Source organism: Cucurbita moschata, unplaced genomic scaffold, assembly GCF_002738365.1.
Source record: "Cucurbita moschata cultivar Rifu unplaced genomic scaffold, Cmos_1.0 Cmo_Scf00026, whole genome shotgun sequence".
In the NCBI taxonomy this organism is placed as follows: Eukaryota; Viridiplantae; Streptophyta; class Magnoliopsida; order Cucurbitales; family Cucurbitaceae; genus Cucurbita; species Cucurbita moschata.
The window spans coordinates 2322882-2337741 of record NW_019268542.1 but is presented as its reverse complement, the minus strand read 5'-3'; the positions used below and the strand labels follow the sequence as shown (position 1 = coordinate 2337741).

The 14860-nt window shown below is 36.7% G+C and overlaps 2 protein-coding genes across 2 annotated transcripts; one reads left to right on the top strand and one right to left on the bottom strand.

Moving 5' to 3' along the window:
* Positions 1 to 464: 464 nt before the first annotated feature.
* LOC111462094 (bidirectional sugar transporter SWEET16-like) lies at positions 465 to 8368 on the top strand. Its single transcript, XM_023105777.1, has 6 exons — positions 465 to 645; positions 733 to 769; positions 3720 to 3933; positions 7189 to 7350; positions 7437 to 7556; positions 7838 to 8368. The coding sequence occupies exons 1-6, from the start codon at positions 609 to 611 to the stop codon at positions 8156 to 8158; spliced, it is 891 nt and encodes a 296-aa protein (XP_022961545.1). The 5' UTR covers positions 465 to 608; the 3' UTR covers positions 8159 to 8368.
* A 1317-nt stretch (positions 8369 to 9685) lies between these two features.
* Positions 9686 to 10463, bottom strand: LOC111462095 (pectinesterase inhibitor-like). The gene has a single exon (XM_023105778.1). The coding sequence runs from the start codon at positions 10451 to 10453 to the stop codon at positions 9860 to 9862; it is 594 nt and encodes a 197-aa protein (XP_022961546.1). The 5' UTR covers positions 10454 to 10463; the 3' UTR covers positions 9686 to 9859.
* Positions 10464 to 14860: the final 4397 nt, after the last annotated feature.

Sequence of the window (14860 nt, the reverse complement as noted above, 5' to 3'; positions counted from 1 at the left end):
TTGCTTTCAAAACTCTTTTTCCTAACCTCTCTCCCCCGTCTTCTAAAATCTTCTTTTCGAGACCCGAGGTTTGAACGCATGTTGCCCGACTATAGGCAATGTGGTCCAAAGTTGGCTTGACTCACTCAGTGCTGCGGGTGAGTGCCGCACAATCGCCAAATCCACTGTCATCTCTTGATCTTAATACCCATCAACATCAATACTATCGTAAAATTGAGACAAATCATTAACAAGAAGGTGGAGTTTTCATAACGAATCGATTACAAACCCAACTCGAGAATAGAGCGTTTTTGCACGTCTCGTTTCAAACACAAGCATTTGTTTGGGTTAGTAATGGTAAGGCTTCATTATCACAAATGGAGGGTCCACTTGAAAACCACAAAAAGCTAATTAAAACGTGTCTCCATTGTAGTGGAAAGGCTTCACTTTGGAGAATCTATAACCCAAAATTCAATTTCCTTTTCCTTTTCGTACCATTTCCGCACTCTCTCTCTCTCTCTCTCCCTCTCTCCCTTCTTCCCTCTCTCTCTATTCTTCAATAATTTAATTCCTCCGCCGCCGTCGCCGCCGTCACCACTGCCACCGCCGTCTTCTTCTCCGGCAAAGCCATGGCTACTGATCTGAGCACCGTTTTGGGTATCATTGGTCAGTTCTTTTTTTTTTTCCTTCATTAATTTTTTTTTTAATTCTTTGTGGGATTTTGATGGGGTTTGTGGGGATGTTTGGATGCAGGGAATGTGATTTCTATCCTCGTTTTTGCTTCTCCCATGTGAGTATTCAACTTGAGCATAGTTTAATTCGACTATGATCTAATAATTAGACTAATACAAGCTACTAAACTCAGACTATAAAAGTTGGGTTAGGGTTATTTTTGTCTTTTCAATTTTGGGTCGGATTGATTTTTTGAAAAGTTTAAAATTTAGTTTAGTTTGGAAGCTTATAGGACCCGACCACCCCAAAAATAGGGTTATACACGACTCCCATGTGAGTATGTATGTTTTAATTCAACTTGAGCATAGTTTAATTGGACTATGACCCAATAATTAGACTAATTTAGAATAACTCAAACTATAAATATTGGGTTAGGGTTATTTTTGTCTTTTCGAATTTGGGTTGGGTTGAATTTTAGAAAAATCTAAAATTCCGTTTAGTTTGCAAGCTGATATGACCCGACCACCTCGAAAATAGGGTTATAACCCTACCCAACTTTTAAAAAGATAAAAAATATTTAAAATTTGTAACGGAATAATACGACATTTTTAATAATTAAAAAAAGAACAACCCAACAACAGGACCTAGTTCAAATGAAAAATAGAGAGTTGAATTAGTTATAAACTCTTTTCGAGTTGCCGGGTGACAGGTGTACACTCTATTTGGCACAATTTAGGGACAATTTAGGGACAAAATTCCAAAGTTTGTTAGGAAAATTACGTTAAAGTACAGAGAATTGAGGGTGGTCATAAATAGGGTTTAATTACTATTATTTAGTTTTTATTTTTATTTATTTATTTATTTTGAAGGGCATATTTGTAATTTGGGTTTTCACCTACTTTCCCACTTTCAAAGTTTGGGTGAAAAGATGAAACTCTTTAGAATATTTCTTTTTACTGTCGTGGACCGTTTGGTAGTTACGTTTGAAAATGTTTTTGTTTCCAAGTATAGATTTTACCCTTTTTTTTATTTATTTATTTTTTATTTTTTGGGTTTTAATTTATTTAATTTTTTAACTTTTTCGAAAAAAAAAAACTCGATCAACCCAACCTAACTTTAATTTGAGTCGGGTTCAAATAAATAATAATTTTATGAATTGAGTTGGGTCATGAGTTCGAGTGAAATTGATATTTGATCCATCCAAATTTATTTTTAATTTTAAAATACACCATTAATATTTTCTTTTTATCAAAAATAAAAATTTAAATAAATAATAGAAATGGGTTGAACCAAGAGATTCAACTTAGAAGTATTAGTTGATTATTTAAGAATGCCTTTGTGATACCCCACGTTAGTTGTAGAGGAAAATAAAATACTCTAAGGATGTGTAAACCATTCTCTAGACCCGTTTTAAAGTTTTGAGGGAAAGCTCGAGAGAGAAAGTCCATAAAGGACAATATCTGCTAGTGGTGGGTCTGAACTATTACAAATGGTATTAGAGTCGGACATCGAACGATGTGTCAGCCTTCTCGTTGTTGCCCGAAGGGGTAGAAGAGAAAACCTCTTTTAAAGAGGACAATATCTGCTGGCGGTAGGTTTGGGCTGTTACAAATGGTATCAGAGCCAGACACCGAACGATGTGTCAGCCTTCTCGTTATTCCCCGAAGGGAGTAGAAGAGAAAACCTCTTCTAAAGAGGACAATATCTGCTAGCAGTGGGTCTGGGCTGTTACAAATGGTATTAAAGACAGACACCGGACGATGTGTCAGCCTTTTCGTTGTTCCCCGAAGGGAGTAGAAGAGAAAACCTCTTTTAAAGAGGATAATATCTGCTAGCGATGGGTCTGGGTTGTTACAAATGGTATCAGAGCCAGACACCGGACGATGTGTCAGCCTTCTCGTTGTTCCCCGAAGGGGGTAGAAGAGAAAATCTCTTTTAAAGAGGACAATATCTGCTAGCAGTGGGTCTGGGCTGTTACAAATGGTATCAAAGACAGACACCGGACGATGTGTCAGCCTTCTCGTTGTTCCCCGAATGGGGTAGAAGAGAAAACCTCTTCTAAAGAGGACAATATCTGCTAGGAGTGTGTCTGGGCTGTTACAAATGTATCAAAGCCAGACACCGGACGATGTGTCAGCGTTCTCGTTGTTCCCCGTATGGGGTAGAAGAGAAAACCTCTTTTAAAGAGGACAATATTTGCTAGCGATGGGTTTAGGCTGTTACAAATGGTATCAGAGCCAGACACCCAATGTGTCAGCCTTCTTGTTTTTCCCCGAAGGGGTTAGATACGTAGGGGTGAATTTGGTAGGGGTCCCACATCGACTGGAGAAAGGAACGAGTGCCAGCGAGAATGCTGGGCCATGAAGAGGGTGGTGGATTATGATATCCCATATTGGTTGGGGAGGAAAACGAAACATCCTTGATAAGGGTGTGGACACCTTTCCTAGAAGACCCATTTTAAAGAGGTCAATATCGGCTAGTAGTGGGTCTGGGTTGTTACAAATGGTATCAGAGCTAGACACCGGACGATGTATCAACCTTCTCGTTGTTCCCCAAAGAGGTAGAAGAGAAAACCTCTTTTAAAGAGGACAATATCTGCTAGCGATGGGTCTGGGCTGTTACAAATGGTATCAAAGCCAGACACCGGATGATGTGTCAGCATTCTCGTTGTTCCCCGAATGGGGTAGAAGAGAAAACCTCTTCTAAAGAGGACAATATCTGCTAGCGGTGGGTCTGAGCTGTTACAAATGGTATCAGAGCCAAACACCAGACGATGTGTCAGCCTTCTCGTTGTTCCCTGAAGGGGTTAGACACGCAGGGGGTGAATTTGGTAGGGTCCCACATCGACTGAAGAAAGGAACGAGTGTCAGCGAGGACGCTAGGCTATGAAGGTAGTAGTGGATTGTGATATCCCACGTTAGTTGAGGAGGAAAACGAAACATTCCTTATAAGGGTGTGGAAACCTTTCCTACCGACAATATCTATTAGCAGTAGGTCTGGGGCCGTTATAGCGTTTTTTGAGAAGGAACTAAACCGAGAAATTTTTTTTTTTTGGTGGGGAATGAAAGAAAAACATTTATAGGAATAGTGAAGAAGAAATCAACGGAGAATTACAAAGCGATACCGTACGTGACGACGCTATTGAGCACAAGCTTGTGGACATTTTATGGGGCTTTGAAGGGTGCTGATGGGTTGCTTGTTACCACCGTCAATGCTGCCGGCGTTGCCTTTCAGCTCACTTATGTCACTCTCTTCATCATCTTCGCTCCCAAACGAAAGAAGGTCATTCTCTCTCTCTAAGCTCTCCTTAATCTTTTTTATTTAAGAATTTCACCTAAATATTGTCCTTAAATGAAAGTTTGTCCGGTGTTTGTCTCGTGTTGACGGTTTTAGAGTGTGCGAGTGTTTTCCACAGAGAGTTATGTTCAATAGACGTTTTGTCTGTTTAGAGTCTTTTCGTGTTGATGAATCGTAAACTTGAGTGTTACGGTAGACTTACGTGATATAGTACGTACTGAATTGATAGATACTTATAAATGTAGCCCTTAAATGTTTTATTTTTCAATTTAGTCCATGGAGTATTGATGTTTTTCGAGGTTGAGTCTTTCACGGTTGGTGAATTATAAAATTGAGTGTGTAATGGACTTACATGACATAGAACATGTTGTGATATCCCACGTAGGTTGGAGAGGGGAACGAAACATTCTTTATATGGGTATGGAAACCTTTCCGTAGTAGACACGTTTTGAAAACCTTGAGAGGAATCCCGAGCAGATACTCTTTCCCTAGCAGACACATTTTGAAAACTTTGAGGGGAATCCCGAAAGGGAAAGGCCGAAGAGGAAAACCTTGAGGAGAAGCCTAATAGGAAAGCTCAAATAGGACAATATTTGCTAGCGGCGGGCTTGGGCTGTAGACAAATCTTAAAAACCTTGAGGAGAAGCCCAGAAGGGAAAGTCTCGAAAGAAAAAACCCAAATAGGACAATATCTGCTAGCGGTGGGCTTGAGGTGCAGACACATTTTAAAAACCTTGAGGAGAAGCCCAAAAGGGAAAGTCTCGAAAGAAAAGGCCTAAATAGGACAATATCTACTAACAGTGGACTTGAGATGCAAATACATTTTGATAACCTTGAGGAGAAACCCAAAAGGGAACACCTCGAAAGAAAAAGCTCAAATAGGACAATATTTATTAGCGGTAGGTTTGAGCTACAGGCACATTTTAAAAACCTTGAGGAGAAGCCGAGAAGGGAAAGCCTCAAAAGGAAAAGCCAAAATAGGACAATATCCGTTAGCGGTGGGCTTGAGGTGCAGACACATTTTAAAAACCTCGAGAGGAAGCTCAGAAGGGAAAGCCTCGAAAGGAAAAGCCTAAATAGGACAATATCTACTAGCAGTGGACTTGAGCTGCAAACACATTTTAAAAACCTTGAGGGGAAGCCCAGAAGGGAAAACCGTGAAAGAAAAAGCTCAAATAGGACAATATCTGCTAGCGGTGGACTTGAGTGCAGACACATTTTAAAAACCACGAGGAGAAGCCCCGAAGGGAATACCCCGAAAGAAAAAGCTCAAATAAGACAATATTTGCTAGCGGTGGGCTTGAGGTGCAAACACATTTTAAAAACCTTGAGGGGAAGCCCAAATAGAACAAGATCCGTTAACTGTGGGCTTGGACTGCAGACACGATTTAAAAACCTTGAGCGGAAGTCCGAAAGAGAAACCTTAAAGAAGGAAAGCCTAAATAGAACAATATCTGTTAGCTGTGGGCTTGAACTGTAAACACGTTTTAAAAACCTTGAGCGAAAGCTCGATAGAGAAAACTCAAAGAAGACAATCAATATCTACTATGAGCTCGAGAAATACATTCTTCGAGTGTTTCAATTTTTTTTAATTCCAATTTAGCCCCTAATATTTTTTGAGTTTGACATACTATATAGTTTTTTTTTTATAAAATAAAAAATATTTAATTTAAAAATATGATAGTTTGGAAGGTCATTAATTACCAAACACTCCTATTTATTGTCGTATTAAATAATATTAAATGCGAATTAGCTAACGTGTGACACTATCGCTATTCATTAACATGCAAATTTAGTTTGAAATTCAATGCTTATTTTATTACATCCTAATCTTTATGAGTTTTGACCAAAATTTTAAAAATATTTGAATAAACCGAGACCATATTCGAATGAGAGTGATCTTGAAAATAGGATGATTAAGAAGGTGCACCTTTCTTTTCGATAGCTCAATCATAAGAACTCTATAGTTAAACGTGTTTTGCTTAGAGTAATTCTATGTTGGGTTACCTTTTGAGAATTTTCTAAAGATGCATGTGAGTGAAGATAAAACATGTTGGAAGCACTCGTGTTGGTTTGTGAGGATAATGGACGAGGAGGAACACTCGTAACCATGTTGTGTAGGGTTATTAGGTGCCGAATTCAAATTCTGAATCCTAATTCGAATCCTTAGGAGGGATAGTGAGCTAGAATGACTTGTATTGGTTTGTGGGAATAGTGGGCAAGGAGGAACATTCGTGATCCAAATCGTTGTGGGGGATAGAGAGCTGGAATGACTTGTGTTGTAGGGTTAGCTAGAATGACTCGTATTTGTGGGGATAGTGGGCTAGGAGGAACATTCGTGACCATGTCGTAGGGTTATCAGGTGCCGAATTCAAATTCTAAATCCTGATCTGAATCCTTATGGGGATAGTGAGCTGGAATGACTCGTGTTGGTTTGTGGGTATAGTGAATCCTGATCTGAATCCTTATGGGGATAGTGAGCTGGAATGACTCGTGTTGGTTTGTGGGTATAGTGGGCAAGGAGGAACATTCGTGACCATGTCGTAGGGTTATCAGGTGCCGAATTCAAATTCTGAATCCTGATCTGAATCCTTATGGGGATAGTGAGCTGGAATGACTCATGGTGCCGAATTCAAATTCTGAATCCTGATCTGAATCCTTATGGGGATAGTGAGCTGGAATGACTCATGTTGGTTTGTGGGTATAGTGGGCAAGGAGGAACATTCGTGACCATGTCGTAGGGTTATCAGGTGCCGAATTCAAATTCTGAATCCTGATCTGAATCCTTATGGGGATAGTGAGCTGGAATGACTCGTGTTGGTTTGTGGGTATAGTGGGCAAGGAGGAACATTCGTGACCATGTCGTAGGGTTATCAGGTGCCGAATTCAAATTCTGAATCCTGATCTGAATCCTTATGGGGATAGTGAGCTGGAATGACTCATGTTGGTTTGTGGGTATAGTGGGCAAGGAGGAACATTCGTGACCATGTCGTAGGGTTATCACGTGCCGAATTCAAATTCTGAACCCTAATCTAAATCCTATGCAACATAGACCGTAAATCACAGTAAGCCTGACTTCAAATACGTGCATTATTGTGTTGTTATGATCAACATACATTAAAGCTATAATATTTTCCAAGCCCGAACATATATTTTAAAATTTAGAGACTAAAATAAACGTTTTAAAAGTTCGAAACGGATTAGAATTGAATTGATTACCTTGTTTGGGAATAATTTCAGGTGACAACAATCAAGCTGGTTTGTCTGTTCAATGTTGTGTTCTATGGAAGTGTAATTGGTGCAACCCTCTTAGCCATGCATGGACGCTTGAGGCTCACCTTTGTTGGCATTCTTTGTGTTGCTTTAACCATTGCCATGTATGCTTCCCCTCTAGCTGCCATGGTAACCATCCTCAACCCTAGCTTGCCCCGATTACGTTTCGATATCAGTCGAATTCTCGAGGTTGAAAATACGTATTTGTTTAACAGAGAAACGTGATAAAGACGAAGAGTGTTGAGTATATGCCGTTTCTTCTCTCGTTCTTCCTGTTCCTAAATGCTGGTGTCTGGTCAGCCTATGCTATTCTCGTTAAGGACATCTACATACTGGTAAAGTTATACTTGCTCTCGGTAATTTTTTAATTAAAAGCATGACTTTTCCGTGTTCGAAATTTTAAAATTTTACTATTTCGGTAAGATCCCATATCAGTTGGGGAGGAGAACGAAACATTCTTTATAAGGGTCTCGAAACCTCTCCCTAACAGAGTCGTTTTAACCCTAACAAACACGTTTTAAAAGCTTTGAAAGAAATCCCGAAAGGACACCACGCTAGTGGTGGGCTTGGGCCGTTACAGATTCGAAAGTAAATGAAAAATTTTCGTTTTGCTTAGGTGCCGAATGGAATAGGGTTTGCATTGGGGACGGTCCAGCTGATTCTGTATGGAATGTACAAGGACAAGTCAAAGTCAACAAAATCAACGGAGATGATGGAGGAAGAGGGATCAGCACATCTGGTAGAGATGGGAATGAACGGTGATGATGAACATCCAAAGAACAGAGGCATAATCAAAGGGCTGAGCCTTCCAAAGCCAAGCTTAGATAGGCAATATAGTGTCCAAAATATTTTAAGGTCACTTTCTTATGGTCCATATGACTTCTACCCTCCGGGAGCCCTAGATGAGGTCGATGAGGTCGAAAATGGGAAAATGTGACCACTTTTTACCCTCGATACGACTTTTACGTACTTGTATTAAGAGTTTGTTTGGTAATCATTTCGTTTTCAAAATTGTACGGACTTGACACGTACTCTTTCGTCCCTTTATAAGTAAGGTGTTTACTGTTCGATCTGATCTGATTTTCACTGTAACTAAAAAATTGATCTGGTCAAAGTTTCAATTTGAATCGAGCCATATTGATTTTGATTTGATTTGGTTATGTTTGATTAATTTAGGCTAAGACCCATGTTCACGTGATTTGTTTTGATCTGGTACGGTGAACCCTGATGAAGTAAATTGACTCAGTAAATTTTTTGATTTGATCGGGTACTTCATTACGGTTCTCAAATATGCATTGCGGAAGCTGTAAAACTGAATAATGTGCTAAACCGAGGCTTAACTATCATGATACTAGGTCAATTAGGCTCATAAACATGATTTCTAATCATTTTCCCATGGTCCTAATCGACCTTTGAAACTTGCTTCATATGCTACTTACTTGTTGGATTGTGTTCGGGATCACTATTCATGGCCTTATCAAGGTTGGAATTCCTTCAAACTTCTTGGGTAGATGCAAAACTGTGTCTAGTTTTTGGAGCATCGAACGTTTTTGTGAGAACCAGTCTAAAAATTGGTGAACCGATCCAATCAGTGGGTGAAGGTTGTTCTATATAGTTGTTTACAGAAATGGGTATTGTACGAAACTTGAAAATGAATTCGATCCGATCTTTTACTTTCAAAGGAGATCTTGGTTACAGAAACGAGTATTGAACAAAACTTTAAAATGAATTTGTCTGATCTCTTACTTTCAAAGAAGATCTTGTTTAACGGGTATTGTACGAAACTTCAAAATGAATTTGATCCGATCTCTTACTTTCAAAGAAGATCTTGTTTGCAGAAACGGGCATTGCACGAAACTTTAAAATGAATTCGATCCGATCTCTTACTTTCAAAGAAGATCTTGTTTACAGAAACAGTAAATGAATTCGATCCGGTCTCTTACTTTCAAAGAAGATCTTGTTTACAGAAACATGTATTGTACGAAACTTTAAAATGAATTCGATCCGATCTCTTACTTTCAAAGAAGATCTTGTTTACAGAAACAGTAAATGAATTCAATCCGATCTTACTTTCAAAGAAGATCTTGTTTACAGAAACGGGTATTGTACGAAACTTTAAAATGAATTCGATCCGATCTCTTACTTTCACAGAAGATCTTGTTTACATAAACGGGTATTGTATGAAACTTTAAAATGAATTCAATCTGATCTCTTACTTTCAAAGAAGATCTTGTTTACAGAGACGGCAAATGAATTCGATCCAATCTCTTACTTTCAAAGAAGATCTTGTTTACAGAAATGGGTATTGTACGAAACTTTAAAATGAATTAGATCCGATCTCTTACTTTCAATCGATCTCTTACTTTCAAAGATCTTATTTACAGAAATTGGGTATTGTACGAAACTTCAAAATGAATTAGATCGGGTATTGTATGAAACTTTAAATTGAAATCGATCCGATCTCTTACATTAACACTCGATTTGATCTCTTACTTTCAAAGAAGAATCTTGCTTACATAAACACGCATTGTATACAAAACTTTAGACCGAATGGATTCAATCGATCTCTTACATTCAAAAAAACGATCTTGTTCATACGAAACTTCAAAACGAATCGAATTAGAGCTCAGCATTCCCTTCAAAAATTAAATATATCCTCAGAGTTCATATTCCTATTTCCCTGAGACAAGATATTTGCCATAGCCAGAATAATGCTGCAGATCTGATCAAAAACTTTAGACATCTCCACAATTGGTGACTTGTGGTCTGGTTTCTCTTTGAACCCATTTTCACACACAGCTCCATCATTCATGGCTGCTGCTACCCATGTCTTGATATCATGATACGCTTTGAACTCGAGCGCCGTGATCGAGTCCTCTATTTGGTCCGTCGCGTCCTGATAGCTCTCCAAGCAATCCGTCAAACACTCATCCATGAAGGTATCCATTTCTGTCTTGTTTTGTAATTCCATTAGGTGTTCATGTATGAGGCTCACATTCTCAGCTGCAATATACAACATGATCTCTGTTAGCCCATATAGATCTGTGCCATTGCTGTTGGGAGATGACTCTAAGATTGATAGGCATAGGTCGTTGTAAGGAGTGCTGCTGCAGGTTTTGGTGATGAGATCGGCGTTGGTAAGGAAGGGCTTTTGGGGGTTGTCGGCGAGTATCTGGAAGTGGGTGATTGATAGAATTGTGATAGCCATGGCAGCAATTGATATGAGCTTCATGTTCTTGAGGTTTTGGTTGGTTGGTTGGTTGGTTGGTTGGTTAATGATGATAGAACTATGTGTTGTTGGTTGAAGATGAGATGATAAAGTTGAGATGGACATGTTTTTTGGTTGTTTCTTGGTTGGGATTAGCTTTCTATTTTAAGGGATTGTTGAATTTTTCAATCAAATTGGTTTGTTTGTTCTTGTTGGGGATTTGTTTTTAGGAATAATAGTGATTAATGTAACTTAAATGACTAATAAATGAACTAAATTAGAGGGCGGCCCGACCTAGATCCATGTGATGTCCCGGGCCCCAGATCCATGTGATGTCCCACATTGGTTCGGGAGGAGAACAAAACACTGGGTGTGGAAACCTTGCCCTAGCGGACGAGTTTTAAAGCCTTGAGGGGAAGCCCAAAAGGGAAAGTCCAAAGAAGACAATATCTGCTAGCGGAGGATTTGGGTTGTCTCAAATGGTATTAGAGCAAAACACTGGGTGTGGAAACTTTCTCGTAGCAGATGAGTTTTAAAGCCTTGAGGGGAAGCCCAAAAGGGAAAGTCCAAAGAGGACAATATCTGCTAGCGGTGGATTTGGGTTGTCTCAAATGGTATTAGAGCCAGATATTGGACGATGTGCTAGCCTTTCTCGCTGTTCCCTGAAGGGGAGTAGACATGAGGGGGTGTGCTAGTAAGGAGGTTGGGCTCCGAAGGGGGGTGGATTGTAATGTCCCACATTAGTTGGGGAGGAGAACAAAACAACATTTAGAAGGGTGTGGAAACCTTCCAACCTTCTCGCTCTTCCTCGAAGGGGAGTAGACATGAGGTGGTGTGCTAGTAAGAACGTTGGGTACCGAAGGGGGTGGATTTGGTGGCGGTCTCACATCAAGAAACAAGTGTCAGCAAGGATGCTGGGCCCCGAAGGGGGGTGGATTATGATGTCCCACGTTGGTTGAGGAGGAGAACAAAACACTATTTATAAGGATGTGAAAACCTTTCCCTAGCAGACGTGTTTTAAAGCCTTGAGGGAAAGCCCAAAGAGGACAATATCTGCTAGTGGTGGATCTAGGAGGGGAAGCCCGAAAGGGAAAGCCCAAATATGACAATATCTGCTAGCGGTGGATCTGCACCATAACAACCGTCATCCGTGTAGGGGCGCTTTACCTTTACCTGAAATATAAGAATAGCACATGGCTTAGGTACTATAAGAAATACACGGTAAGTAAACCCATTGTGGGGTTGGGTAGTGCAAATACACACATACATGATGGGACATATTTTTTAAAATCGTAGCATGACCTTGAGCTCTTTCCAATTTTGGGCAGGTTGAATGTGTGGTACTTTTCCACATACGGCCCGGCACGAGCACATGGACCCACGAGATGGGCCCGTATAGGTTTCCTTGGGCTTGGCTTGTTCGGGCACAATGCACTAACGTGTCGCCGGACGCCATAGAAGGGGAAAGACCCGCATGATATCATTCCAATATCAAAGTACGCGTCCGAACTAACGTAACATAACAGGGAAGTATCTACATAACATGACATCATACATCATTACATAATATATATAAACACAACATAGCATTATGCCGCATGCATGAGTCACAGAGCATGCGTCATCATACATCATACAATTCTTCCAACTCGAACGATAAGCTCACTTACTTGGTTGGTCTTGGCCGAAGTCCCTAACAATTTTGTGACTACTCCAAGACTGTACTTTATCCTAAGACTATATTATAAATGAGTAACTAGAGTCTTACTGTCCTTAAATACCCTATGTAATGTCAAAATTAGGTTCCCAAGAGTAAAAACGTGATATAAAAATTGTATACACAGCCGAATACGTCGTTTTCAAGCCATTGAGTTGCACCGGAGCCAAGCAGAGAGCATGCAGACAAACAAGGCGAGCTGAGTCGTGGCTGGGATGGAGAATGCATCTAGCACATGGGGGTTATGGAGCATGGATGGTCACTTGGGTCGAGACGCGAACTTCGAGTGGTCAGTTTGCCTGTGTCCCTCTCTTGGGCCAAAACAATCTCATTCCACACTTTGCACTCCTCTTTCTAAAATCGTGCTTCTAAAGTTTTAGAAGGCTCTTTAACTCTCTGAGTCCTTTTGGGAGGCTTCCACGAGTCTCGAAGAGACTTTGTGGAAGCTCCCACAAGTCTTGACCTTATGTTTGAGTCATAGCAAGAAAACTTTGTAGAAGGTCCCACAAGTATGGGTCACGGGTCGTAGATTGTAGGTTACGAAACGTTGGGTCACGGGTATGGGCTAACATGAAAATGGTACGAAGGTTGAATCACATGTGTGGGCTAGGTTGCACGTAGTTGGCTACGAGGCATATTGGGCTGCAGATCATAAATTAAAAATTTTAAATATATAAATTTTAAAAAAAATTGACGATTAACAATTTATATCGGTTGAACTATGATCATGTAAGTATTTTTTTAAAAAAATATTTATTAGGATGTAAATAAAAAATAAAAAAATAAAAAATAATTTTTTTAAGCTTATTTTTCAAAACTCAAATACTAAAATGACACATTTTAAAACCTCACGTTTTTATTAGTGTCGCTAAGTTAAATTTAACTAAAAAACTAAAATAAAATACTTTTTAAATCTCAGAGACCAAAATGGTCATATAACCTAAACATGGTCCGTGTTGTTGGGTTGGGTTGGATTAGGTTGAAGGATTTTTTTTGACCCAACTCAAAAATTCGGGTTGGTTGGATTGGTAACCCAACCCAACCCTCTATTTTTCGGGTTGGGTTGTCGAGTTGTCAATTTTTTTTTAAAGTTTTATTTATCCACCATTTATAATTATTCCGATACAATCTTAGATAAAATATATTAAAAATTCACAAACCGATCTATAATTATTCACATAAAAAAATCAATAAAAAATAACGAGTAAAAATGGTAACATATTAACATAATTCAACATTATCATAAAACGGTTAAATACGACATTTTTTGGGAATTAATTAAAATAAAAAAATATTAAAATAAATCATTAAATTCAATAAATAATAAAAATGATTAATTTAAAAATGTTGTATATAATAAAAATAAAAATACTAATAATATAAAAAAAATTAAATAAAATAAAAAAATTAAAAAAATTAAAATAAATCATTAAATTCAATAAACAATAAAAATAATTAATTAAAAAATAATGTATATAACAAAAATACTAATAATATAAAAAAAAATTAAACAAAATAATAATAAAAAATTTAAAATAAATCATTAAATTCAATTAACAATTTATTTTAAAATAAAAAAATTAAACAAAATAATAATAAAAATAAATTAATGTAAATCATTAAATTCAATAAACATAAAAATGATTAATTTAAAAATGTGTATATAACAAAAATACTAATAATATAAAAAGAATTAAAGAAAATAATAATAAAAATAAATTAAAGTAAATCATTAAATTCAATAAACGATAAAAATGATTAGTTTTAAAAACACTTTATATAACAAAAATAAAAATACTAATAATATAAAAAAAATTAAACAAAATAATAATAAAATAAATTAAAATAAATCATTAAATTCAATAAACAATAAAAATGATTAATTTAAAAATATTGCATATAACAAAAATACTAATAATATAAAAAAAATTAAACAAAATAATAATAAAAAATTAAAATAAATCATTAATTTCAATAAGCAATAAAAATGATTACTTTAAAAATCTGGTATATAACAAAAAAAAAAAACTAATAATATATAAAAAAAAATTAAACAAAATAATAATAATAAAAAATTAAAATAAATCATTAAATTCAATAAACGATAAAAATAATTAATTTAAAAATGTTGTATATAATAAAAATAAAAATATTAATAATATAAAAAATTAAACAAAATAATAATAAAAAAATTAAAATAAATCATTAAATTCAATGGAACAATAAAAATAATTAATTTAAAAATGTTATATATAACAAAAATAGTAATAATATTAAAAAAATTAAACAAACTAATAATAAAAAATAAAATATATCATTAAATTCAATAAACATATTAATTAAAAAAATAAAACGAAATAATAATAAAAAAATAAAATAAATCATTAAATTCGATAAACATATTAATAATATAAATAAAAAAAATTAAGGTACCATTGTGCGAAACCTATTAAATATAAATTTTTTTAATATAATTTATATATTTTTATTTGGTTCAGGTTAATCTGAAAATTTTATCTATGAAATCGAATCGATACAATTCCGAGTTAACCCAATCTTACCTAAAATGACAACCCAACCTAATCCTTTCGGGTGAGTTGGTACGTGTTGTCGGATTGAATATACACCCTTACTACTCTTACTAAACGACAAGCATTATTTAATATTATAACAACCTTCTATATTTTGTTTTTATTGTTCGAGAATTTATTATT

Excerpts from the sequence above, each read along its gene's own strand:
- LOC111462094 (XM_023105777.1), top strand. The coding sequence starts at position 609 with ATGGCTACTGATCTGAGCACCGTTTTGGGTATCATTG. Across the intron at positions 770-3,719 it reads CTCGTTTTTGCTTCTCCCAT|AAAAACATTTATAGGAATAG; the intron begins GTGAGTATTCAA and ends GGGGAATGAAAG. Across the intron at positions 7,351-7,436 it reads CTTCCCCTCTAGCTGCCATG|AGAAACGTGATAAAGACGAA; the intron begins GTAACCATCCTC and ends TTTGTTTAACAG.
- LOC111462095 (XM_023105778.1), bottom strand. The coding sequence starts at position 10,453 with ATGAAGCTCATATCAATTGCTGCCATGGCTATCACAATTCTATCAATC.